The following is a 27,492-nucleotide window of genomic DNA, read 5'->3' as shown; positions in this document are numbered from 1 at the left end:
ATAGCCGACCCCAAATCGTCGCGTTTCTACAAACTAGGGTTAGTGCAGCGGAAAATAACACGTAGAAACGAAGGAAAAGAAAACCAAACCTTAACACAAGGATGTAACGAGGTTCGGAGATGATACTCCTACTCCTCGGCGTATCCGTAAGGTGGACGAGCCCTATCAATCCGTCGGTGGATGAGACCCCGGAGAACCGGCTAATATAAACTCCTTCGGGGTGGAGAAACCTCACCACAATCTTTGCAACAACAATAAGGAGTACAAGAAGAACAAGAACACAAGAACAACAGGAATGTAAAAACACTTGCTTGCCTCTTGTTGTCGATTGGAACCCAGATGAAACAGCAGCTTCTAGGATCCAAACTCAGCTAGAAAACCAGCAGGAAACTCACGCAGAGCTTCAGCACAATGAGAGCTCAGCAAAGCTCTAATCGCAGCAGTGTAGAAGAAGAAACCCTAGAAGCAGAGGCTCGATCTCCTTTTATAACCTGCGAAGAAGAAGACACAGGAACTAGCCGTTGTGTCGCAACGGCTAGGACCTGGACCGATCAGGCTCCACCCTGATCGGTCCAGAGCCTCTCTGATCGGTCATGGGACCGATCAGGCTCTAGTCTGATCGGTCCCCAGACCGATCAGCCATATCTTCACAGAGCCACTGATCGTGCTCTGATCGGTCTGTGGACCGATCAGGCTCTAGGCTGATCGGTCCCCAGACCGATCAACCAACTCTCTGTGAGAGTTGGCTCGTCTCTGATCGGTCTCCAGACCAATCAGAAAAGCCTCAGTAAGCCACTGATCGGTCACCAGATCGATCAGATAGCCAGCGTATCGCTGGATCGATCCACTGATCGATCCAGAGCTTGGGTTTTGCCCAAACCAAGTCCAAACCAACATCCGGTCAATCTTGACCTGTTGGTACAATCCGGTCACTCCCTTGACCTACTTGGACTTCTCATCACCAGATGTCCGATCACCCTTGATCCATCTGGATTTTCCCTTGCCCGGCTTCACTCACCAGGACTTTCACCTAGCTTCACTCACTAGGGTTTTCACCTGGCTTCACTCACCAGGATTTCCACAACTGCCTGGCTTCACTCACCAGGACTTTCCAACTGCCTAACATCCCAGTTAGGACTTTCTCATTCACCTAGCTTCACTCACTAGGATTTTCACCTGGCTTCACTCACCAGGATTTTCCCGAATGCCTGGCTTCACTCACCAGGACTTTCACCTTCACCTAGCTTCACTCACTAGGATTTTCACCTGGCTTCACTCACCAGGACTTTTCCCCGTGCCAAACTCCCTGTTTGGACTTTCCCCGTGCCAAGCCTCCATACTTGGACTTTCCGCGTGCCAAGCTCCTGCTTGGACTTTTCCCCGTGCCAAGTCTCCGTACTTGGACTTTTCCAGTGCCAAGTCTCCATACTTGGACTTTTCGCGTGCCAAGCTCCCTGCTTGGACTTTTCCAGTGCCAAGTCTCCATACTTGGACTTTTCCAGTGCCAAGCTCCCTGCTTGGACTTTTCCCGAATCAGGTCAACCAGGTCAACCTTGACCTACGGTTGCACCAATAACCTCCCAAACATCTATTCTTGTCCCATATCAAGAATAGAACTCTCTCACGAGTGTCAAACATCAACATGCAACTCAACTAGGTCAACCTTGACCTAAGGTTGCACCGACAATCTTCCTAAGTCAAACATCAAAATACAACTCGAGTCAAGTCACCTCGAGTCGGGTCAACCAGGTCAACCTTGACCTAAGGTTGCACCAACAATCTCCCCCTTTTTGATGTTTGACAAAACCCATAATCAAGATAGGTTAACCCGATAACCTAACTTAGGTTTTCCAATCATCTTCCAATGTCCAATGTTCTTTCCTTGAACATTCTTTGACATTCTCCCCTTAGGTTAACCCGATAACCTAACTTGGGTTCTCCAATAATTCTCCCCCTTTTTGACATACATCAAAAAGAAAAAGGAGGGTATCAAGGTCAAGAGTTTCTTCCTAATGAAAGTCTCATACCTTTCATTGAAACTCTTAATTTCCCCCTTTGATACTAAACTCAACAATCAACTTAGTGACAATCCCATATCACTAATCCTCAAAAGTCTTAAGGAGTAAAAACTCCCCCTAAAAGTCAACTCCCCCTTGACAATTAGGTAAAACTCCCCCTAAAGGTCAACTCCCCCTTGACCATTGCACCAACAATGTCTTTGTGAGTTCCAAACCTTTAGAAATCCAAAAACACCACTTCCATAACTGAAATTTCAGACAACAGCTGAAAAATCAGAAATTCGGCACGCCCTGATCGGTCCCCAGACCGATCAGCCCTTCACCAGATCGCACTCGTGCTACTGGAACTTACTGGATCGGTCTGCAGACCGATCCATGCTTCACTGGATCGGTCCACAGACCGATCAGGACTTACCTGGATCGGTCCCCAGACCGATCCAGACTCTGATAGGCAGATTTCTGAAATTTCCTTCCCGAAATTCAGAAACTCCTAGAAAATTCCAGAAAATTCGAAAAATTGTGAAATTTTGAGGATACATTCCTCATAACATATACTATCATGGAAAAATAGTTTTCTATGAAAATAACTTCCATTTTTCAATCTTGATACAAAGTTCAAAAACTTTGAAATAGTTCAAGTTTAACTCGACTTTGTATCACAATGTTCAATGATGAATGCTATCACTAGGAAAGCTTCATCAAGGTTTTTCAAATCAATTTTAAAATGCTTTTAAAACCATTTGAATTTAGGACCATAATCTTAGGGCTAGATGTACATGACTTGTACACAAGCTTTCCCTATGATCCTTAATTTCTTGAATTAGGGTCATCTAGGTACAAGGACAATGCACCTTGATCCTAACTCATGATCCTAATATCTCACACACATCTAAGGTGTATCAAACCACATTCAAGTCAATTTGATGTGAGATATGGGTTAAGGTCAACTTAGACTAAGTTCTCATGCATTTTCTAAACACCAATTTGATCTCAATATCAAATTATATGTTTGTCCTTAAATCAATTTCATTGATTATAATGCAAGAGATGATGACATGGCATATAATGATATCATAAGTAAAAACATGTACCAATGTCATGATGTCATGGCATAAAGTTTGAAAACTTAAATAAACATGACATAAAAATTAGCCTAAGCATTATCATGACATTTTAAATGATCATAAAATAAATATGATGTCATGACATGACATATGACAAACAATATATGGCAAATAACATGTAAAGGTATAGAAAATACCTAATTCTAGCCTTAGTTGCCATTTTTGATAATTTCGATCATTTTGCCATAAATTCTATATTTCTAAGTGTGATAGACCTAAAATCATATACTAAAGATTTTTAGATCACTATGTGCCAACTAGATCGACTCTAGAAAATTCCTCAAATGTGGTTGGCACATCCTAATCACCTTAGGAATAATTCTTAATTTCATTTTTAAGGCTTGATTGCACCTTGAAAATTCCTAAAGTGCCACATTTTGCCATGATTAGGTTAACTACCTATTCAAGTAAGGTTGGCACACCCTAACTCATCTAGCGTGATGAAATCACGCTCCTAGGAACCCAATACCTATTGGAGCTCATTGGGTTCACTAAGTATTCACTAGGGATGACTTCCCTAGCAACCCTTCTAATGACCCTCCTAGGCTTTGAAACCTTGGTCATTTGGGACTCATCAAGATCAACTCTAGGGGTGACTCCCCTTGTGACCTTGGTGATGGTCTTCCTAGCCCTAGATTTTGTTCCATAATCGAATGGAACATTAAGATAAGTGGGCTTGACCACTTGGGACTTAGGTTTGTGACCCAAACCTTTCTTGTCCTTGGACATTGGTTTTTGACCCTTAAACCCTAGAGTCAAATCCTTAAGAGCCTTTTCTAGAGAGTCAAGTCTTGACCTCAAGACTTGATTTTCTTTCTCTAATACCTCAAACTTTAATTTATCATTTTTCTTTGAGGTATTCCTAGGCATATGTCTAGATGATTTGGGATTTCTACCTAGATTTTCCTTAGCCTTAGATGGGTTAATTCTAGGGTTGGCTTTCCTAGTGTTATCCTTATCTAGGCTCACATGTTTGGCACCTAAGCATGTGTATCGATTTCTATAATTAACATGATTATCATTCTTGACAATAGCAATAAGGCTACTAGCATGCATCCTACTAGAATTGCAAGAGTGTGCCTTAGAGATTACCTTAGGGTTTGCCCTAGCTCCCCCTATACATGTGCTCGATCTCTTGTCCTTGTGAGATTGCCTCCCTCTCGGACATTGGCTCCGATAATGTCCCCTTCGCTTGCATTGGAAGCACATCACGTGCTCCTTGCTCTTGCGTATCGGGACTCCGGCTTCCTTGATCTTTGGCGCCGGTGGAGTCTTCCTAACCCTCTTTGGACATTAACTCTTGTAATGTCCAAATTCCCTACACTCAAAGCATAATATATGCAATTTATTTGAAATTGAAATGCTTGAGTTATCTAGGGTTGAGGATGGATGAAGACTTTCTTCTTCATCTCTTCCGGAGGTAGAAGCTTCTTCCTCTTGCTCCATTCTTGAAGAAGAACTCTCCTCCTCTTCTTCCTTAGATGTTGAGTGGCCCTCAACTTCTAATTCCTCTTCTCCATGATGTGAGCTACTTGGCTCACTTGACTCCTCTTCATGGCTTGAAGTGGAGTTCCCCTCATGGAACTTAGCCAAGTTGTTCCACAACTCCTTGGCATTGTTGTATCCACCTATCCTACACAATATATCGTTAGGTAATGAGAATTCAAATATTTTCATTACCTCGTCGTTGATTGTGGATTGGTGGATTTGCTCCTTCGTCCACTTCTTCTTCTCAAGAGGTTTTCCTTCTTTATCCATCGGAGGAGTGAAACCTAATTGTACACAACTCCAATTTTCAATGTTAGTCATAAGGAAATACTTCATCCTTACCTTCCAATACGCGAAGTCGTCGCGATCGTAGAAGGGTGGAATGGTGATGTCTTCTCCGAGTTGATCCATCTCTAGCTTGTGCTCCCTCGGGTGTTAATCCGGCGAAGAGCGACCTTGCTCTGATACCACTTGTTAGGATCTCTTCGTACGGCTAGAGAGGGGGTGTGAATAGCCGACCCCAAATCGTCGCGTTTCTACAAACTAGGGTTAGCGCAGCGGAAAATAACACGTAGAAACGAAGGAAAAGAAAACCAAACCTTAACACAAGGATGTAACGAGGTTCGGAGATGATACTCCTACTCCTCGGCGTATCCGTAAGGTGGACGAGCCCTATCAATCCGTCGGTGGATGAGACCCCGGAGAACCGGCTAATATGAACTCCTTCGGGGTGGAGAAACCTCACCACAATCTTTGCAACAACAATAAGGAGTACAAGAAGAACAAGAACACAAGAACAACAGGAATGTAAAAACACTTGCTTGCCTCTTGTTGTCGATTGGAACCCAGATGAAACAGCAGCTTCTAGGATCCAAACTCAGCTAGAAAACCAGCAGGAAACTCACGCAGAGCTTCAGCACAATGAGAGCTCAGCAAAGCTCTAATCGCAGCAGTGTAGAAGAAGAAACCCTAGAAGCAGAGGCTCGATCTCCTTTTATAACCTGCGAAGAAGAAGACACAGGAACTAGCCGTTGTGTCGCAACGGCTAGGACCTGGACCGATCAGGCTCCACCCTGATCGGTCCAGAGCCTCTCTGATCGGTCATGGGACCGATCAGGCTCTAGTCTGATCGGTCCCCAGACCGATCAGCCATATCTTCACAGAGCCACTGATCGTGCTCTAATCGGTCTGTGGACCGATCAGGCTCTAGGCTGATCGGTCCCCAGACCGATCAGCCAACTCTCTGTGAGAGTTGGCTCGTCTCTGATCGGTCTCCAGACCAATCAGAAAAGCCTCAGTAAGCCACTGATCGTTATCTGATCGGTCACCAGATCGATCAGATAGCCAGCGTATCGCTGGATCGATCCACTGATCGATCCAGAGCTTGGTTTTTGCCCAAACCAAGTCCAAACCAACATCCGGTCAATCTTGACCTGTTGGTACAATCCGGTCACTCCCTTGACCTACTTGGACTTCTCATCACCAGATGTCCGATCACCCTTGATCCATCTGGATTTTCCCTTGCCCGGCTTCACTCACCAGGACTTTCACCTAGCTTCACTCACTAGGGTTTTCACCTGGCTTCACTCACCAGGATTTCCACCTGGCTTCACTCACCAGGACTTTCCAACTGCCTAACATCCCAGTTAGGACTTTCTCATTCACCTAGCTTCACTCACTAGGATTTTCACCTGGCTTCACTCACCAGGATTTTCCCGAATGCCTGGCTTCACTCACCAGGACTTTCACCTTCACCTAGCTTCACTCACTAGGATTTTCACCTGGCTTCACTCACCAGGATTTCCCGACTGCCTGGCTTCACTCACCAGGACTTTTCCCCGTGCCAAACTCCCTGTTTGGACTTTCCCCGTGCCAAGCCTCCATACTTGGACTTTCCGCGTGCCAAGCTCCTGCTTGGACTTTTCCCGAATCAGGTCAACCAAGTCAACCTTGACTTACGGTTGCACCTACAGATTTTCGTGCCAAGCTCCCTGCTTGGACTTTTCCAGTGCCAAGTCTCCATACTTGGACTTTTCCAGTGCCAAGCTCCCTGCTTGGACTTTTCCCGAATCAGGTCAACCAGGTCAACCTTGACCTACGGTTGCACCAATAACCTCCCAAACATCTATTCTTGTCCCATATCAAGAATAGAACTCTCTCACGAGTGTCAAACATCAACATGCAACTCAACTAGGTCAACCTTGACCTAAGGTTGCACCGACAATCTTCCTAAGTCAAACATCAAAATACAACTCGAGTCAAGTCACCTCGAGTCGGGTCAACCAGGTCAACCTTGACCTAAGGTTGCACCAACAATTCTGACTGTAATTTTATGGGATGCCAAGATAACATGAAATCTACTTCAGGCTATGTTTTTTTGTTGGCCAAGGGAGCTATCTCATGGAGAAGTGCCAAACAGGCACTGACAGCTTATTCCACTATAGCAATAGAGTTTGTAGTATGTTACGAGGTATCTAATCATGGAATATGACTCAAAAATTTTATCTCTAGGCTGTGTATTTTGGAAAGGATTGAGAGATCAGTGGAGTTATTTTGTGACAATAGATCAGTTGTATTGTATTCTAACAATAATAAGAACTTAGCTTGACAAAATCAAAGCACATTGATATCAAGTTTCTTGCTGTGAAATAGAGAGTATAAAGTGGACAGATTTCGATAGAACACAATGGCAAAAACTCCATGATAGCATATCCTTTTACGAAGGGTTTACCAGCCAATATCTTCTATGAGCATACCACTCATATGGGTGTTATTAAATTTGTTGAAGTCTAGATCTAGTGAAAGTTTGTATTATATATGTTTTCTATGTATGTTTGGTTATGTTGTTGAAACTTATGTATTTAGAGATTTTCTGATAAAATATAAAGTTCAATGTGTATAACTTAAGTTAAAGTTTTGATCTCACTTTAGTTAAGAAGGACGAGTTGAAAATTAAAATGAATAGATCACCTTGAATGTAATTTTCATGCTACACATTCATGATTGATCCATGTCATTTGATTGCATTGCTGTACATGACCATTGATGGTTTAATTTAGTTGTGATAGATACAACAAAGATTACATGATTCTATATATATATAATTAATAGACGAGATTGTTAAGAAAGTCATATGACTATGATGACAAAAGTTATGAACTTACTAAAGTTAACACATTTATAAGTTTACACATATGATCCAGTGAGAGATTATTAAAATTTTAGGATCATAATTATAATTATAAATATCTAATATCATCAATTAAATAAGTCATAAATTAATATGGTCAAATTTAGAATTAAAGATTGATTTATGGACTTAATTATAATTATAAACTATGGATTATAGTATGCTTTCATAATATTAGTTATTATATTTATGATTTCTTAAAAATTGAATAGAGTTTAAGATTTTACATTCAGATTTCTCAACCCATTTTCCCATCACTCATAAGATTAATTTTGGAGAGGCAGCAGTCCATGAGAAGTTTCAAATACTTCCAGAGCCAATGAACTCCATCATGTTGTGCCTCGCAGTTTGGCTTGGGAGGGTCTAGTTGCACCAAGCTGCCTTATTAACCTGATCTTGATAAGGATTTTTTCTATATTATATTGGCACCAACATATTTTAGTAACAAATACAAACAACAGAAAATAATCTATTTTTCTTTTATAAAAATCCTAAAAAATATTTTCGACAAACAAGTTATTTTTATGCCAGCAAAGAGGCCCGAAATGGCTTAGGGTACGGGGGATCCCCTCATCCATGCCTTCCAACCAAATTTGAAGTCTAATTTGTTGCTGGCCACTTCACTATTTCCATGCAATTTAGGCACGTTTGAAGTGTACTAATGCAGCAATGGCCAATGAGAGTTCAGGATGCTCCACGACAAGTTTTAGTAACTCATGTTAGCCATCATCAGTTAGAACTTAGTTGGAATAACACAATATGCATGTGCACCTTCTCATGAAGTGTTTATAGTGAACATACTATTTGTATAGGCTAATCCTTTATATTTCTACTATTAAATCGATTGACAATAGAAGAGTAATTTAAGTAGAAAATTATAGTTAAAATATTATTTTAGTAATTTGTATAAGAGAAACGGTCTTTTAATGATATAGACAATTAGGGCGTTCTTGATTTTCATTGATATCAAGTCAGCTACTTACAATATTGAATGCTTACTTAAGATTTGCTTAACACCAAAAAATTTAACATAATAATGAATTAATCATTTTGTTATGTCATCACCAGATAAATCCATAGGATTAAGATCCCATTGACTGATTCAAGCTACACGTGTCAAATCCTCCAACATTTGTCTATCTTAAACGAATCAAACTCACCTTTCATGAACGGGGTTCACTATTAATCCCGCGGCAATTTACCAAAAGACATATATAAAGAGTTAAATTTACCAAAAGACATATACTACTTTACTACTTTGGTATTTAACCAAAGAACGTATTTTTTTAAGTGCATTTCCTATTTTACCCTCCTAACAATTTGATTTTTTTACCATTTTCTTTTCTTCATTATATTTCTCTCTCTTCTCTTTTTTTTATCAGCAGAATATATGAACAACATTAGTCAATTTTTTTATAATATTTTAATACATTTGAAGAAGTAAAAAATAAACAACGAATAGCATATTTGAACTCCTTGCAATTTCAAAAATCCACTGGAACTAAAATGAGTACAATCGGAGCTCTCTAGTTCGATCAGTGGGTTTCGGTCAAAATCCACTGATGGACCTAGAGTGTTCCGATTGCACCCATTTCAATTTCTATGAATTTCTAAAATTAAAAGGAATTCAAATATGGTGTCCATTATTTATTTTGGCTTTTCATAGATGTTAACATGCAAAATCAAATAATCGACAAAAAAGTCCACATTGCGGCCACTACACGCAAGTGGTGCGGTGGTCGTCGACGGCGATCGACTGCGGACGCATCCGGTGCGACAGTGGCGCCATCTTCATCATCTGCAACTACAATCCCCCGGCAACGTCGTCGGCGAAAGACCGTATTAGCCATAATTACAATAATAATGAAGAATAGTTAATAATAATAAATAAGGCCTAGAAATAATTAAGAATAAATAATATGTTTGTGTGTTTTCTGGCCACGAAATGAAATAAGATTAGAAATGATGAAATGAAAAACATGGTTAATGATATGATTTTTTTTTTTTGCTAATTTAGTTTTTTTATAATTAATTAGGTGTCTGAACTGAACTTCGGCGGATTAATTTCAGAGATAAATTGCCTTTTAGTGTTTTTTAGTTGGCACATGTTATGCCGATTAATTTTAGAACACAGTTTATATTATCGAATTTATCTAATAGACGAACCGGGAGATGTCTGTCCACCTCTAAGACTACCTCTAAGACTAGCTGAAATAAGGTGAAGATAACTGAATTAAAAAATAATAATAATATTAGCATTAATTTATTTTCAGTTTTTTTTTAAAAAAAAATAAACCATTGTATATACACATATGTCAAAATTAGATTCTCTTCAATAGATTAGTTGAATGTATCCACTCTATTAGGAAAAATAATCTCACAACGAATATTTTGTCATGGTGTGCCAAATTTTCTACCATTTTAGAAAATTATTAACCTTAGATTTATTTTCAACATCTCATCCCCAATTTTCTATGGAATCATGTAAAGGAATTATCCCTTTTAATCTTTGACAAATTAACAACATTATAGACAGGGTTCACTATTAATTCCGTGGCCAAGAGTTACTCTGACATTAACAACATTATATTTGACATAAATAAGAAGAAAAAAAATCTAAAGAATATGTTCCCTGATTTTTCTTCTTATACAAATTATGAAATTTTCATGGACAATATATTATTCTTATCCATTTAATTAGTTTTCAAATTTAAGTTTACTAAAAAGAAAGAAAAAGAAATGAGGAAGAAAAAGAGAGGAAAAAAATAGAAAAGGAATTTGCAGAGGCGATGACTTGACTTAGGTTTAAAATTTTAAGTAAATTTTAATCTTTAATTAGGATAATATTGTGGAATTTTCATGGACAATAATTGTTATCCACAAAATTTTCAAATTTAGGTAATTTACTAAAACGAAAGAAAAAGAAAATCGAGTAAATTTTAATCTTTAATTAGAATTGCTAATTAAGATAGCTGCCTTGATTTGACGTGAAAAAAAGAATCAAATTGATATTAAATAAATAAATAAACTATTCAATTCTTACTTTTCTTTATCTTTAGTTTTTGTTCAGGGCATTAGAGATCTATAAATAACACCGCGAAGCAGAAGCAGAGCTCTCTCATCGACTACTAATTAATTTAGAGGTGACGTCATCATTCCTACTGGCGTTGGTGTGCGCCGCCGCGTTGGCTCTGGCGGCTGCGCCGGCGGTCGTGCCGCAGAACTCGCCTCAGGACTACGTGAACGCCCACAACGCGGCGCGCGCGAACGTCGGCGCGGGTCTGCCGCCGGTGTCGTGGGACAGCCAGGTGGCTGCGTACGCGCAGAACTACGCGAACCAGCGGGCCAGGGACTGCCAGCTGGTGCACTCGGGCGGGCCCTACGGCGAGGACATCTTCTGGGGATCCGGCCGCGACTACACGGCGGCGGACGCCGTGGGGGCCTGGGTGGCGGAGCGGCAGAACTACGACTACTCCAGCAACACCTGCGCCTCCGGCCAGGTGTGCGGCCACTACACGCAGGTGGTGTGGCGATCGTCGACGGCGATCGGCTGCGATCAATTAGCAATTTTTCTACCATTTTAGAAAATTATTATCCTTGGATTTATTTTCAACATCTCATTCCCAATTTTCTATGGAATCATGTAAAGGAATTATCCCTTTTAATCTTTGGAAAATTAGCATGAAGATAGTTCATTAAGACCGCAACTTCATCTTAATAATGCCTTCACGGAGAAAAGAAAAATATTTAAAAGGACATTGTACATTAGAATCGACTTGGATGGATTAATCCACATGAATAATTCTTTATTTACAAAGTGATTGAAGGAATATCTAATTGCTCATATATTGTCTTATGTTGCAAATCTGCCATATGATTACCGGATCCACTAGGCCCCGGGAGCTCATGCATTATCATTTAGTGATATCAGGTAAGAGTATTGTACATGGTGGTGCACAAGTCCAGCTTTACTTGAATTCGATCCACTTATGAAATTTTTAGTTGTAGATAGCCTAACTCAAATTAAGGTCATCGTATTATACTAATTTGGCCTTTTACTTTGGCAAAGCATCTCAAAGCTCAAAAACGAAAGAGAAGGAAAGAGAAATGTTTGGAGGATTCAAGAAGTACTTCACACATTTCTCACTCCTCACCTTCTCACCTTCCAACCATACTTCCCCTCAAATTAAACCAATTTTGATCAATTGCTAAATAAACACAAATATAAGACATAAGTTTTATCAATCACATTTGCGCTTCTCGAATTTATCCCAGTGACCTATAAAAATTTTTATATTACTAAATCAATATTACTTACAGAATTATTCTATTTTCAATTATTAAAAAAAGATTAATGTCATTTCCCATCTTCTTTTTAATGATCCTCCCTTTATTCAGCCTGTTAACATCTTTTTTTTTACGGCCAATGAAAAATTCCTATAAGGTCGGACCGATTGTCCTAAATTTAGTATTATCTGATTTATCATTTTATTTTATTTTATTTTATTTTATCACCATCTTTTTCAACCAGCGTTGACACCTCCGGTGGCATCCTCATCAATAGAGGATGCTCTTTCAAGGAGCTCCTCAACAGCAAGGGAGTATTAATAACGACAAAGATGGTTATTCAGGAGATTCAGAGATTGATTTTAATTATTGATGATTTTTCATATTTGGATTATAATCCAAACCATATTTTTCGTTATTTCTATATTTATTATTATCATATTTATAATAATATATTTCTATAATTATCATTATATTTTCCATATTTATCATTATATTTTCCATATATTATCTTGACAATATGTATAAATAGGTGAGTTAGCCTATGACAATGATCAATCAATAATAAAGAAGCAATTGACAATATGTACGATCCTAAAAACTAGTGTCAGGATGACCCGTGGTCTCACAGAGAATTCGAGGCAGAAAAGGATATCAAACGTAGAAATCGGTTGTCACGTCCCAAGTAGTCCCTACTAAAAGAAATTTCGGCAACATCTTCTATGTACGGGTGACAATATAAAACTTTACTACAAGCCCTTCGGGCCACACAAACCTTGGCCAACATGACCAGAATAATAATAATAAACATAACTAACAATCCACACAATTTATATATTTCAGCCTCTGGCTGACACAACCACACAATTTATATTAACTAAAACCTACTCCACTACAATGACGGAAAACTTAAAACCACAACAGAAAAACCAACGCAACGGAAAAATAAATGCAGTAGACTCAAAACTCGATAAAAATCCTCGAGTACAATCACAAGTATATAGATCAACAAGTAGATCAACACAAAAACAAGGAACCAAGTCCGTAAGCAGAAAGTCGTCGCGACACGAAGTGGAGACTAACGACTGGAATCTCGTAACAGTTTCAACCTGAAATAAATATAATCAACGGGGTGAGTCCAACAACTTAGCGGGTATCAGGCTGACATGTATAATAAGAAATAACTAATAGTAATAAATATGTGTATAACCTCCTGGAGTAATGGAAAATGCAAAACTTTAAGAAAAGGAGAAGATGTACTCACCAGGACCTCCTATTAGAATAATAAGGTCGTCAGACCAAAGGTAACATGTCCTTGTATGCATGTCAAACATATGCATCCATCTAATATGTAGCAAATAAAATGCAACAAACACAAGCAATAAATGCAATCATGCATATGATGCATATGACATGGTCACCCCTGACGTCAGTCAGTCATCTCACACATGATGGTGAGACCGAGTGGGTAGGGCTATGACAACTGTGCACTCTGCCATCACTGCTCCTGATGAGTGACCGAGTGGGCAGGATGTTGTCAGAGTACACCTATCCTCCTATCCTAAATCATAAGTGGGGGAGTTCAATGTTCTCATCTCCCTGAGACAGTCTAGAGGAGGGATCTCTGCTGGCTACCATGCTGCGTCACCACTACCCATGAGCGGACCAGCGGAGCCTAACAGAGCAAAACTGCCACACACACTGCCTGATATACCATTAACCCATGAATGGTTGTGTGTGCAGATCCATGTAATTGGCGATGTGCTCAACAATAATGGAGCTTCCAATCGCTCACCATGCAATCATGCGAGATGGTGCATGACACTACAATGAAGATCCTGACCCTATCTATCTCCATAAAACATGTACCAAAAATAAATAGATCAAATAAACAGATCTAGGTACATAGGTCAGATATGGTAAATGTCTAGTCCGGTGTATCATAAGACATGGTATGTCACTACCTCTATGAGCATAAATAATCATGACAATAAACAAGAGTATATAAAACATAAATGCAGAACAGATAATAGCATGCAACATGTATCATGTAGTGACATATCAAAGTAAAGATAAACATAATTATTACTAGAGGCTATAACCTACTACGCATATCAACATGACATTATCAAAAGAGATAAGTCAAGGTATCCATCTCAAAACGGAGATCGTATCTGAAATAGACCCCACGTCGAGATGCTCGTCTCGAATCAAAACCCTGTAACAACATACATATAATTAAGTCATGCTCGCAGATATCCAATAGCTTAATCAAAATTCCTATTAATTAGGAAACCCTAATTTTATTCATTGATCTTGGTTAATTAAATAAATCGGATTTAACCCGAAACTTAGATTAGATCCATCATTTAACCCAAATTAAATATAACTCAACGGTTAACTAGGGTTAGTTTCTTTAACCCCAATTATCCGTTTATATTTAAATCTATACTTAAACCAATTCTAGTGGCAATCCATGTTTCACTCAACTACCAAAACCTAATTCAACCTAATTTAAATATCTTACCTCAAACTCACAGTCAAAGATGCTGCTGCCGGAGAAATGTAGCTGTTGGAAACCAATCCAGTGCCCCAAAATCAGCATTAACCATAGATCTACTTCCAAATCAAATATCCCTAAATCAGCACCAATCTTAGATCAATCACAACAATCAAATTTAGTTAGGGTTTACCCTAATCAACCACTTCTTCTCTGGTGGCAACTTACTGCGGGCGTTGGTGCTCGGCTGGAGGCGACAGCAACCCTAAATCAGAGAGGACTGTGGCGGATCAGATGACGATCGGACGAATCTGAGTGACGCTGATCAGAAAAGGCAAGCGGTGCTCAGATCAGATCAGGGAAGAAGAGAAGTAGGACACAAGCAAGGGCTCGATAGCAAGGGTCGAGTTCAGGTTGGACCTGTAGCAGGGAAGAATAAGATCAACCGAGGGCTGGCCTCCTCCCTCGTCGCAGTCACATTCGGTGCTGGTGGCTGTAGAGATCGGCAGCGGATCGGGAGCTAGGGCACCGACGCTAGGCAGAGGGGAGGTGCTCGGCTTTTGGCAAGATCATGAGGAAGGAGCGAACGCTCGGGTGATACTCAGACGCCGACGCCGATAAAGACGCGAGGAAGGAAAATTGGCCGGTGACAGATCCCCCAAGGCCAGCGAGTTGTGTCGGCATCGGTGTCTTGCAAGATGAAGAGGCAGAGCACTGCAAGAGAGAGAGGGAGGAGAGGATCGGGAGGGCGACGTCGGTTGGGGGAAGATGAAGGGTTCGGGGCCGCGCAGAACAGAGGAAGAAGAAGGGAATCGGCGTGGCGAGGGTTGGGGAACATCATACAGTTTACGAAAAATTCTCAGAAAATTTCTAAAAATTCTGAAAAATTCCGTTAAGGTTTTTCCTCTATTTAACCTTATTATTTAATTAATTTGTGTTGCTGTATTTTACATCGGAAGCACAAGGCGTCGATGTCGAAATCAGTAGAAAAGAACGTCAATACTAAAATTGGTAGCATAGAGCGTCGACACTGAAATCAATAGCAAAGAGCATCGGCGCCGAAATCATATAGGATGTCAGCGCCGAAATCGACAGAAAAGAACGTCGACATCGAAATCGGTAGAAAAGTGCGTCAGTGTCGAACTCGGCAAGACAGGTCGTCAGCGTCAAAATCGGTAGGACAGGATGTCGGCGTCGAAATCGGCAACAGCAATAGAAGACGGCAGCGGCGACAATAAGCAATAACAGGGGGTGACAAAAAAAATTATGTCAGAGAAAGAGAACCTTGCTCTGATACCATGTATAAATTAAGACAAAGAAAAAAAGACTAGCCATATTATTGAATTCAAAATTGATGATTGAAAATATAGAGTATAAGGTCTTTATTTAGTTTAGTTAAGAAACCTTAAACTTTAAATATAAAAAAGAAAAAAAGACCAAATTACACTGAAACTATAAATAAATAAATATATATACTATAAAAATATTCACACCAATAAAAAAAATAAGTATACAAAAAGTAAATGTCGTGTTACGATGACGATTTTACTTATTTTTCATTAATCCTAATATGATATTATGCCACTTAATCAAAATGTTATCGTGTCACTTAACAATGGATGCTAACTTAAAATTTGCCTGACACCAAAATCTTTAACGTAACAATAAAGTAATCAATTTTTTTTTTTTGTCATCACCGGCCAAATCCATTGGATTATATTGAGCTATCAAATCTTCTGTCCCGAAACTCCCCCTCTCCCTCTGTCCCACGCAGAAAACGACAAACCGACTCGTGAGAAACACGTGACGAAGACGGAAACCAAAAGAGTGAATCGCCTGTTGCCTGCTCACTGCGAGAAACGACTTCGCAACGCAACCCTCTCTCGTTGCCCTAGCCCTCTCTTCTGTCCCGACAACCAGACGAACAAGTGGAGGTTTCTGTTGCCGTCAAAGGCCCACCGGAGCCCTTTGTCGACCACTTGGCATGCACGAAACGAGTCAGTTTGTTCCCCTCTCTCTCTCTCTCTCTCTCTCTCTCTCTCTCTCTCATCGCCACTTTTTTATTCACTGCTTCCTCCGTGCCCTAAACACCAAGGCAGAAAGGGGCAGCGAGACGGTACCCTGCGTTGCGTTAGCTCTGGCGTTGAAGACTCCACGTTTTCTCCTCCCGCCGCCTGTCAGCTCGTGCTTAAGGCGGTACGTATTTGTTTTCTTCGGTGTCTTTTCTGCCGCTGGTTCCACTCTCTCGATGTCTTCACCCGCTTCGCCCTTGCAATATTCTACTTATTCTTACAAATCAGGGCGAATTTTGACTGGGAACGATGGTAGGAGGAAAGGATTCAATTGCGGTTAAGGATTCAATTGAGATTTTTTAGCAAATTTTAGGTGGAGAAATGTGCATTTTTTTTATAACCTTCTTTTCGTTAATAAAATTCCTAATATCAATTTGCATTCGTTCAAAAAAAAAAGGAAAAAAATTGTCTTTTGACAGATTAACCTTACATGGAGCTATCATAGTGTTCTGTTTTTTTTTTTTGTTTATCTTATGATGATCTTTGTGAATTTGTTAGGGTTGCATGCTCCTTTTATTTGGCATATATATTTTTTCCTGGGGTTGCTATTGGTTGTAGGAATGCTATTGCTATGAGGAAATGTTGTAGTTAAATAAGAAAAAGAATTCTAACTTTAACATTATACCTAGAGCAACATAAAATCCTAAATTAAAATGCACCTGTGACTAGAGATATTAGTTATATGTGTTTTAGGATTAGTTTCACATCCAGTTCCAGTTTTCTTGTGCCAATTTGTACTTGTGCCAATTTCTGCCAATATGAATTGTGATTTATTCCATTACAACCAATTATATAATTATATTTTAGCTTCAAATGTAGAACATGTTGATGCATAAAGATAAATTTAAAAAAACTACAACATAAAGAAAGAATCTTCCTTTTAGATTCATTTTGTAAACATTTTACTAAGAAAACACTAGGAGTCGAAAGAGATATAATTTGTCTAGCAGGTTTACCATAATGAGGTACATCATTATAAGTTGCACATAAATGATATGATACTTTTTCCTTTACTTTGAAGATTTAATTTGTCTCATTTCGGACTCTGTAGGGGTTACCTTAATTATCTCTAATTTTGTTGAATTTTATTTTTTAGGTTGCTGTTGAATGGTATCATCAAGTAACAGCAGTATCGACCATGCCAAATTTGAAAATTTACCATGCAGGTACTGCGGACTAAGAGCATTGGTGCTAGTATCTAGATCAATCAACAACCCAGGAAGACTATATTATGGATGTAAGCAACATGGATGGTTAAAATGGGTGAGGTCTGATACTAGACTAAATGAAGACACCAGTGATACACATTCAAGGATGTTGGCAAGAGTAGAGCCGAGGGTAGGAAGAGAATACATTGCTTATCGTGGACACAATATGAGAAATTGGAATGTACCGTTTATCGTCTGGATATTAGTGATAGTGGACTTATTTCTTTTGACTGTATATTTGTTTTGTTTGTTAGTTGGTCTAGTTTAGTAGTAATGTGATAAAGAAATTAATTATGGATGATGTTGACAAGTGTTGTTAGTTGGTCTGGTTTAGTTATGTATTCTTCAGTTAACTTCGTATGTCAACAAATGATGTTATAATATTATCTTTGCTTATCCATGTCTAAGCCATCTTTAGCACGCATTGCCGAGATTACTTCCCATTTTGAAGCAAAATTGTTACCATGGTTATTTTTTTTATATTACAAGAACAAGAAGCAAAATTGTAAGATGATAGTTACCATGGATATGGATGTACATACTATTGCAAATTTGATCAACAACATAGCCAACTTCGCTTCTTTTGTGCGATTTAAAATCTTCTTCTTGCAGCATGTGAAACCAGGTATTCAATTGCTACAAATTATACAAAGTGACTAAGTTCATATAGGTTTCAAACAAATTATGAGTTATTCGTGATATCATACACTAATAGAAGGGTTATCTACACCATAGACTAATGGTTTTGAACTATTGCTGAATCGATACAGAAGCAAATTGGTAAGTCACATAAACAGCACCAATCCAAAGTCTTGATTGCAATTTGATACAGAAGCAAATCACAGTGCATTTCTCTTAAACAACTGAAACCCCACAATGCCCCCTCGAGTAGCATTTACAATTACAGATATTGCTATAGTTACCATACAATTACAGATACAAAGAAATGCCCCCTCGAGTAGCATTTAAAGTGGCTACAAATTCTAGCTGATAATAACACCACAAAAGATTGACGTAAGAATAACCCTCCTCCGACCTGCGATGCACTTTTTGTTGACGTGCATTCCTTTATCCGTGAGCCATGTGGAATAGGCAGAGAGCCATCTGCATTATTCGGTACAAAGACCTCCCAAACGCCATATTCATCCTGAGCATAATTGTTCAGTAAAATTCAGCAGAAGAAACAATGATGAGGTTCACATATATGAAGAAAATTGATAATTGTGTACTACTACTCTGCATAAATGTCCAACAAAACCAGATTATATAGACTATACATACACTTGTGAGAGGTAATTAGTTAAATAATCAAATGCATGGGAAAGAGTTTTATACTTGGAACTTCCTACAGAATGGGGCACTAACAAGACTATCCCAACTACCTATTGCTGGTTTTACTGAGGTTTAGTTAGTTTCAGTATTTTGATAACATATATGCAAAAGTTCACATACTAGAATACATTATGCTGTCAATGATTTAAAAATCATGCAACAGTTCAATCTGTGCATTATCACTTGTGATGAAAAAATCATAAGAAAAGATGCATGGTGCCAAAACATAAGTTTTGGGACATTCAAAGAAAGAACTATATAAAATATTTAAAAAAAACAAAAAAAAAATCCAGGAAAGAGGACTTCACCTTGGTCATGACATTCGCATGGGGGTTCCAATTGTTGAAGTCTCCTATGAGTGTTGCCTGAGGGATGGTAATCATTTCTCACATGCAAATCCAAGATCACATATCACATGATAAATCTCAAGTTGCACATTTGATAAATTCAATTTTAACATACAATTCATGTTGTTCAAATCTAGCAACACAAAGTCATTAATCTACACAGGTCATTAATCTCAAGTTGCACTTAAAAATGGTTCTCTTCAACATGATATTCACTATTGGCTTGGTAAAGACACTAGCCAGGTTAGTTGGAAGTCACTGTAGCCATGTTATTCAGTTATTTGTTTGAGGAACAGATTGGCAACGATTGTTCAAAAAATTCATCTATTATTTTTATAAATAGGATGAAGTTGGGACTGCTGCAATCAAAACAATTGAGCTTGATGCAGCTCTTGGAGGACAGGGCAATTGTTTAACAAAAATATCATTGAATCCAAGAAGAAAAATACATTTCTAATTCCAGTCTACTCCTTACCATCGTTCCCGATCATTTTTCTGAAAATAACCAATATCAGAGTGAACCTGAGATAGTTGTGTTGACAAAAGTGGTTGAAATTGAGTTCCAGCCATACTCAAACCTTCAACACTAGGCATGCTGGATATACTTTCATAATGCTCTTCTATAGCCTGGTATACAAAAAAAAAATAGAATGATTTAATTCTATATATTTCCTCAAATGAAATTACAACAAATAAATAACACTTTAATAAGAAAGGGGGTGAAACCTTAACATTTGTTGAAGTTTGGTTATTTTTCCTCGTCACTTTTCTTTTTTTTGAAATCTTATCTAAGCCACTTTTCAATCTCTTACCTGAAACTGCTTTCTTCTTTGTTTTAATTCCTTTGACTCCAAGAGAAGTTCCTTCGCCAATTTCAAACTCTCTTTCAATAGAGTGTTGGACAGTTGGTTCATTAACTTGTAACCTCTCATTTACCATCTGAAACATACTCAACAAACCATCTTTAACAACCTTGTAAGTGTCTTCCCTCTCTGTTGCCTTGGTAACCAGTTGAACATACAATCCACTCAGTTCTTTATATCGCATACTGTTGCAAGTTTTTGGATCCAAACTACCTTTGTTTGCAACAAGTTCAATAACTCCAAAGTATCCATCTTTTGCTTTTCATGTCCACCTTTTCAATATATACTCACTTGGGATTTTCATGATATTTTTCATCGTAAATACTTTCAAAATATGAGAACACAAAATCCCAGCAAAATCATATTTTCTACAGCTACACTCAATCTTTTGACTACATGAATAAAGTGTAACTATATGATGGTAACTCTTTTTGTGAGAGGTAACTTTATATTTTGTATGTGATCCAACATCCTCATAAATTTGTATAATAGAATCATGAGATTTGTACCACTCTTGTTCAAAACACTTGTATGCCTCAGGAGTATAAATAGAACATGCATTCTTTAAAATTTCAATTGGATACAATAGACATGGAACACTTGTATTTGATCTAAAATCAGCTTTTAACTCCTTATATCGACGATCATCAAGCAGTCTTTGGAAGTGATTGAAAAAGTCTAAAAACTTGTGTTGATAAGTGACGTATCTTTTCAAATTACTATTCATGCTCTCACTTCTTTGGGTTGTAGTCATATCTGCACAAAACATATGTCGTCCATATACTAAAGCCCATTTTTCTTTTATGCAAAACATACGTCTCAACCAATCATTGTCTTCAAGTGCATACTTAGTCAACATCATGTTCCAAGCTGAAATAAAATCTTCTTCTTCATCAAAATCATATATACACGAGGCAAAATCTTTAGTGAACTCTTTGAACTCAGAAAAAACTCCACTCAAATGTATTGCCGCATTTTGATAAATGTGTCAAATACACAAACGATGATGTGTTTCAGGCCATCTAGAAGTCAAATCCTTTACCATTGCTGCATCTTGATATGTAAGAATAGTTATTGGTTTTTTTTCACACATAGCTTTAGTAAATGTATCAAACAACCACTCGAATGTCAAAGATGTTTCATCATATAATAAAGCTGCACCAAAAATTATGGATTGCTTATGATGATTAACACCCACAAATAACGCAATTGGACGACCTTCATTGTTCTTCTTGTAGGTTGTGTCAAAGCAAACAACATCTCCAAAATTGTCATAATCAGCTCTCATCTTAGCATCACACCAAAAAATATTAGTTATCAAATCATCTTCATCAACTTGAATAGCATAAAAAAAAATTAGGATCATCAAATTGCATTTTCTGCAAATATTCCAATACACCTCCTGTATCACCAACTTTGATATTTCTTGTTCTTTTGGATCGCAAGTAGTTGTTGTAATCTTGAGGAATAAAACCTAAATTATCCCTCCCACCTACTTGTTTCACCATAAGATCATGAGATGCTTTTGGGGGGATTCCCACATCACTTGCCATCTCAATCTGTATTGTCGCAGAAGATGATATATTCCTATGACTTCTGTAGAGGTGAGTTTTGTTTGGACTTGAAAGATAATGGTTATGCTCTTTAACAAATTGCTCCACACTCAAGTTGCCATCTTTTCGACAACTAATCTTCATTTTAGCCTCACAACCAAACCTTGTTTCAGGACGATGAGATTTCACATAAACATCTCGTTTGTCTTTTCCCCTTTTTCCTTGTGCACAGCAATAAAAAATCCTGTCAACTAATTTACCCAATTTATCATTATGACTTTTACTCCTTCTTATGCCAAATCCAACTTGTTTAGCATATTTCAAATAAAATTCATAGGCGTCTTCTTCTGTCTTAAATTCCATACCGATTTTTGGCATCAATTCTTCTATGATAGATGAGTCTGTACCCTCATCAATAACATCAAACTCATTATCCCGATAGTCATCACTTGCATCAAAATTCAACCTACGACAACTCGTAGATTCAACCAACGACAATTCCATGATAATACCTTGAGCCTGAACAAAAAAAAAATAATTAAGAAATGTATATATTTTCTACACATATCACAATGCGAATTCTACAATGTGATGACAAAACACTTATAGATAATTGGTTGCACAGATCTACAATGGAATAAATCACACTTCATATTGGCAGAAATTGGCACAAGTGTAAATTGGTAAGAGATTGAAAACTGGTACTCTACAATGGAATAAATCACACTTCAGTCCAATATGTTGCTTTCTAGTGCATTTTAATTTAGGATTTTATGTTGCTTTCTTCCCGTCAATTGGACTGGTGGAACACTAGAGAAGAACAAAGACTTGACGTTTAGTGATACAAAACAAACTGAAGCAAAATTTTTCAAGACCACGGCACATACCTGGTGGAATCACACAGCACAAATTCAACGGCACAGATTCCACCAGAAGCAGAAAAAAACACAAAATAAAATGCACTAAAAAAAGAAGCCATTTTTTGAAAAAAGAAGTCATTTTTTCTAGAACCCTATACCTGAAAGGCAGAGACGAAGCAGGATGTTCGTCGAGCAACGACGGAGACGCCTGTTGCCTTCGACAGTTGGAGGGACAGAGGTCTTTCGCACCGGCGGGCCTTCGTCGGGACAGAAGCCTCGCCTGTTGCCATCCACAGTTGGAGGGACTGAGGGATTTCACACCGGCTCGCCTTCGTCGGAACCTTCTTCCTCTCCTATTGTCGTCGATAGCTGGAGGGACAGAAGCTGGAGAAGGGTCAGGGCAAAGACAGAAGCTGCGTCGAAAGAGTTTCTCGCAGCTAATGTTCGGTGATTTTGACTTTCTGGTTGTCGGGACAGAAGAGAGGGCTAGGGCAACGAGAGAGGGCTGCGTCGCGAAGTCGTTTCTCGCAGTGAGCAGGCAACAGGCGATTCGCTCTTTTGGTTTCCACCTTCGTCACGTGTTTCTCATGAGTCGGTTTGTCGTTTTCTGCGTGGGACAGAGGGACAGGGGGAGTTTCGGGACAGAAGATTTGAGCTGCCCTACGACAGGTTCAAGCTACACGTACGTGTCAAATTATCCAACATTTGTCCATCTTAAACTAATCAAACTCGTGTTTCATGAACTACATGTCACTATTAATTCCGTGGCCAACTTTACCATTAACAACATTATATTCGACATAACTAAGAACAAATATCTAAAAATTATGTCCCGTGAGTTTCCTTCTAATTGTGGAATTTTCATAGACTATAATTCTTATCCACTTAGTTTTCAAATTCGGCTTTGTTTACTAAGGAAAATTGAGGAAGAAAAAAGTGGAAAAAAGAGAGGAGGAATTTGTGATGAACTTGAGGTTTAAAATTTTAAGTTTAATCTTTAATTAGAACAATAGTAATATCATATCAACTTTTTGTTGAGGATGAAATTGGAAAGTAAGAAAGTGAAAGCATATATAGAAAATTGAATGGTATGAATTTTCAAACATAAAAGAAAAGCATGTGTTAAATATTTCTATCTTTCATTTATTTGAAGGTGACCGATCATATCTTATCGACCACCCGATAAATCTAAAAAGATGAGTCACAAGAAACGACCCAACGCCATGAGTATGACAGATATTTATTTGCATATTGCGTGAGTATTTGAAAAATCTGTCCTCCAACTTATACCATCGTATCCGGCCCTGGGGAGTTGAATTTTCAAACAGATCTAACCATACAATATGGTCTGATTGACCTCCGTACGGAGTGCGACGACTCGAAATCAAGCCACCACAAGTTCGCCGGTCCATTGGCTATTGGCTCGTCAAAGGCAAGTCCGCTGAGGAAGGAAAAGACGGTTAACTCGCTTAATTTGACGTGAAAAAAAAATAATAAAATACGTTTCTTTATCTTTAGTTTTTGTTTAGGGCATTAGAGATTTATAAATAACACCGCAAAGCAGAAGCAGAAGCAGAAGCAGAAGCAGAGCTCTCTCATCGACTACTAATACTAATTAATTTAGAGATGACGTCATCATTCCTGCTGGCGTTGGTGTGCGCCGCCGCGGTGGCTCTGGCGGCTGCGCCGGCGGTCGTGCCGCAGAACTCGCCTCAGGACTACGTGAACGCCCACAACACGGCGCGCGCGAACGTCGGCGAGGGACTGCCGCCGGTGTCGTGGGACAGGCGCGTGGCGAGGTACGCGCAGGACTACGCGAACCAGCGGGCCAGGGACTGCCAGCTGGTGCACTCAGGCGGGCCCTACGGCGAGAACATCTTCTGGGGATCCGGCCGCGACTACACTGCGGCGGACGCCGTGAGGGCCTGGGTGGCGGAGCGGCGGTACTACGACTACTACAGCAACACCTGCGCCACCGGTCAGGTGTGCGGCCACTACACGCAAGTGGTGTGGCGGTCGTCGACGGTGATCGGCTGCGGACGCGTCCTGTGCAACAGCGGCGCCATCTTCATCATCTGCAACTACGATCCCCCCGGCAACGTCGACGGCGAAAGACCGTATAATTACAATAATAATGATGAATACTTAATAAGAATAAATAAGGCCTAGAAATAATTAAGAATAAATAATATGTTTGTGTGTTTTCTGGCCACGAAATGAAATAAGATTAGAAGTGATGAAATGAAAAACACGGTTAATGATATGATTTTATTTTATACCCTAGAATTACTTAATTTTTTTTCATTTTTTTTTAAAAAATTAAAACATTGCATACATATGTCAAAATTAGATTCTCTCCAAGAGATTAGTTGAATGTATCCACTTTGACTCTGATTTTGTCCAATAGTTGAGTGACAGAAATTGGGGACGTGACATTTCGGTTGACCGTGTGTCGACTCGTTGAGACCCTGCAATCACAGCTGTGTCAGTGTCGAGCCGGGGAAGGGGTCCCCAGTGATGGCCCTCCGACGCTCAAGTCAGTCACCGCCAATGTGTGGAAGCAGAGTAAAGTAGCGAATAGTAACAGGAACAGTAGATCGCATACCTCCGCTTAAGCTTGGACCTTCTTTATATATGACTCCTGTAGCGCGCGTGCACGCTTCCCAAGATGTGCATGCTTCTCGAGATTTTTCCTGAAAAGATGTATCAGTAAAGTGTCCCTGACACAATACCTTAACAAGCCGAGCATATCTCTGAAGTGACAGTGGAAGCTTCCGTCGTACGATCTTCTGTCTAAACCAGTTGACGACCATGCCGTCTGTTAGCGGCACATGTTCCCAAAAAGATAATATCCAGCTAGCAGTGTCTTTTACTAGGCCAAGCGAGATAGCCGCTCGGCTCGGATGAGTGTGTTCTCTAGCCGAGCGGGGAGGCCACTCGACCGGCGCTTCCGCTGTCCTGAGAAAGCTGCTCGGATTCCCTTCTATTTCTTCATAGCTCTGTCGTAAATCCACTCTGTTCTTGTAGCTCCATATAAGGTCGAGCGAGGAAACCGTCTGGCGTGCTCTTGCAGATACCTGGCAGTCTTTCTGAGCGTCGGAAGCTCGAAACTTCGCTGAGCTGTTATGATTTCGAATCAGGTCTTCTTTATCCCAATCGGATGAGCGTGCTACCCGATCAACCAGTGGTCTGGGGGCGTTTGATCGCCTTGACTGGCTTCCACCATGGCACTGACCTCCATCATGGCAACGGGGTGAGGCCCTCCCCCCTGATCATCGCATCACAAGGCTCCCATTCAAGTCTAGTCGAAGGAGGCTGCAGTCCGACTGACTGGACCAGTATGTGCCGATTTCTTCCTGATCGGCCTTTATCATTGTATAGACTCCGGTCAGGCTATACTTAATCCTCGCCGATCGGCCTTTTGAAAGTAGTCGCGCGACCAAGCATCATGCTTCTTTGATCTGATCGGAAGAACAAGGGTTTACTCGTAGAATTTTTCCTCTGGCTGTCTTAGGCGAGCGGGGGCTCGACTGACGTTATCCGAATATCTTGGAATTCGTGTAAATTCTTTTTCATTAAGGCGGAGCAGGTTCCCATGCGGCCCTTACTTGTCGCCCAGTGATAGCATGCTATGCGTCAAACCCACAGCCGCCGCACGCCTGACGTAACCGACATTGATGGCGACGTTTGGCGGTTTAAATTCAATGATCGGATCTTCGCATAGGTTTTTGTGACCTAGATCGAACGACTTCGGTCGGCCGAGCCCTGGGTATATGAGCTCGCCGCCGCACCACCTTCTTCACCCTCGTGCTCCTGCGCTTGCGTTTTCTGGCGATCCTGTGAGCGTTCTCTGACGGTTCTGTGCGCGCTCTCCGGCCGTTCTATGCGCATTCTCTAGCGGCCTTCTGCGCATTCTCCGACAGCCTTCTACGTGTTGTCGGCCGCTTCTCTGTTTCTGCTCCGACGATCCTCGTCCCGTAAGCTTCCTTCTCTTATTCTCTTTCGATCGCCGACCTCTTCTTGTTCCCGATGTCATTCTGGTGATCTTTTTGCTTCTTCGTTCGCATTTCCTCCGCTATTTTTGCTTTCTATTGCAATGACGAGCTCTTCTCAGCCATCGGACCCCTCTCCTGGACTCTGGTACACCACCATAGAGACCCGGTTCGATGAGGGTGACGTTGAGAACCTTAAGAACACTTTTGAGATTCCCCCTGATCACGAGATCATTTTAGCTTCCTCATCCGATCGGCCAAATGAACCGCCGACCGACACCATCTGTCTGTTCCGGGACCAATTTGTGGCCAGTCTCCGCTTCCCTATCCATCCCTTCATCATCGAAGTCTGTAATTATTTCCGTGTTCCCCTTCCACAACTTGTACCGAATTCCTTTCGCCTTCCGTGTGGTGCCATTATGTTGTTCCGGTTACACGACATCCCTTTGACCCCTCGAGCCTTCCACTACTTCTATTACCCCAAATAGTCCGAACTGGGTACCTTCATATTTCAGTCCCGGATCGGGTTGGTTTTCTTTGATAAAATACCGACTTCCAATAAACATTGGAAGGAATATTTCGTTTTTGTACGCCTCCCCGAACGACTGAGCTTCCGGACTCGCTGGCAGGTCGACTTACCACCTAAACCTGATTTGAA

General features: G+C 39.9%; 2 protein-coding genes across 2 annotated transcripts; both read left to right on the top strand.

Annotated features, from left to right (window-relative positions):
* The first annotated feature begins 8,489 nt into the window (after positions 1-8,489).
* LOC122019139 (pathogenesis-related protein 1-like) lies at positions 8,490-11,404 on the top strand. Its single transcript, XM_042576638.1, has 2 exons — positions 8,490-8,523; positions 10,962-11,404. Exons 1-2 carry the CDS (start codon positions 8,490-8,492, stop codon positions 11,402-11,404), a joined length of 477 nt encoding a protein of 158 aa, XP_042432572.1.
* Positions 11,405-24,178: 12,774 nt separating this feature from the next.
* On the top strand, positions 24,179-25,085 carry LOC122021105 (pathogenesis-related protein 1-like). Its single transcript, XM_042579188.1, has one exon. The coding sequence runs from the start codon at positions 24,469-24,471 to the stop codon at positions 25,009-25,011; it is 543 nt and encodes a 180-aa protein (XP_042435122.1). The 5' UTR covers positions 24,179-24,468; the 3' UTR covers positions 25,012-25,085.
* Positions 25,086-27,492: the final 2,407 nt, after the last annotated feature.

This window comes from Zingiber officinale, chromosome 9A, assembly GCF_018446385.1.
Source record: "Zingiber officinale cultivar Zhangliang chromosome 9A, Zo_v1.1, whole genome shotgun sequence".
Classification (NCBI taxonomy): Eukaryota; Viridiplantae; Streptophyta; class Magnoliopsida; order Zingiberales; family Zingiberaceae; genus Zingiber; species Zingiber officinale.
Note: the sequence above shows the minus strand (reverse complement) of the source record. Positions and strands in the feature narration are given on the sequence as shown.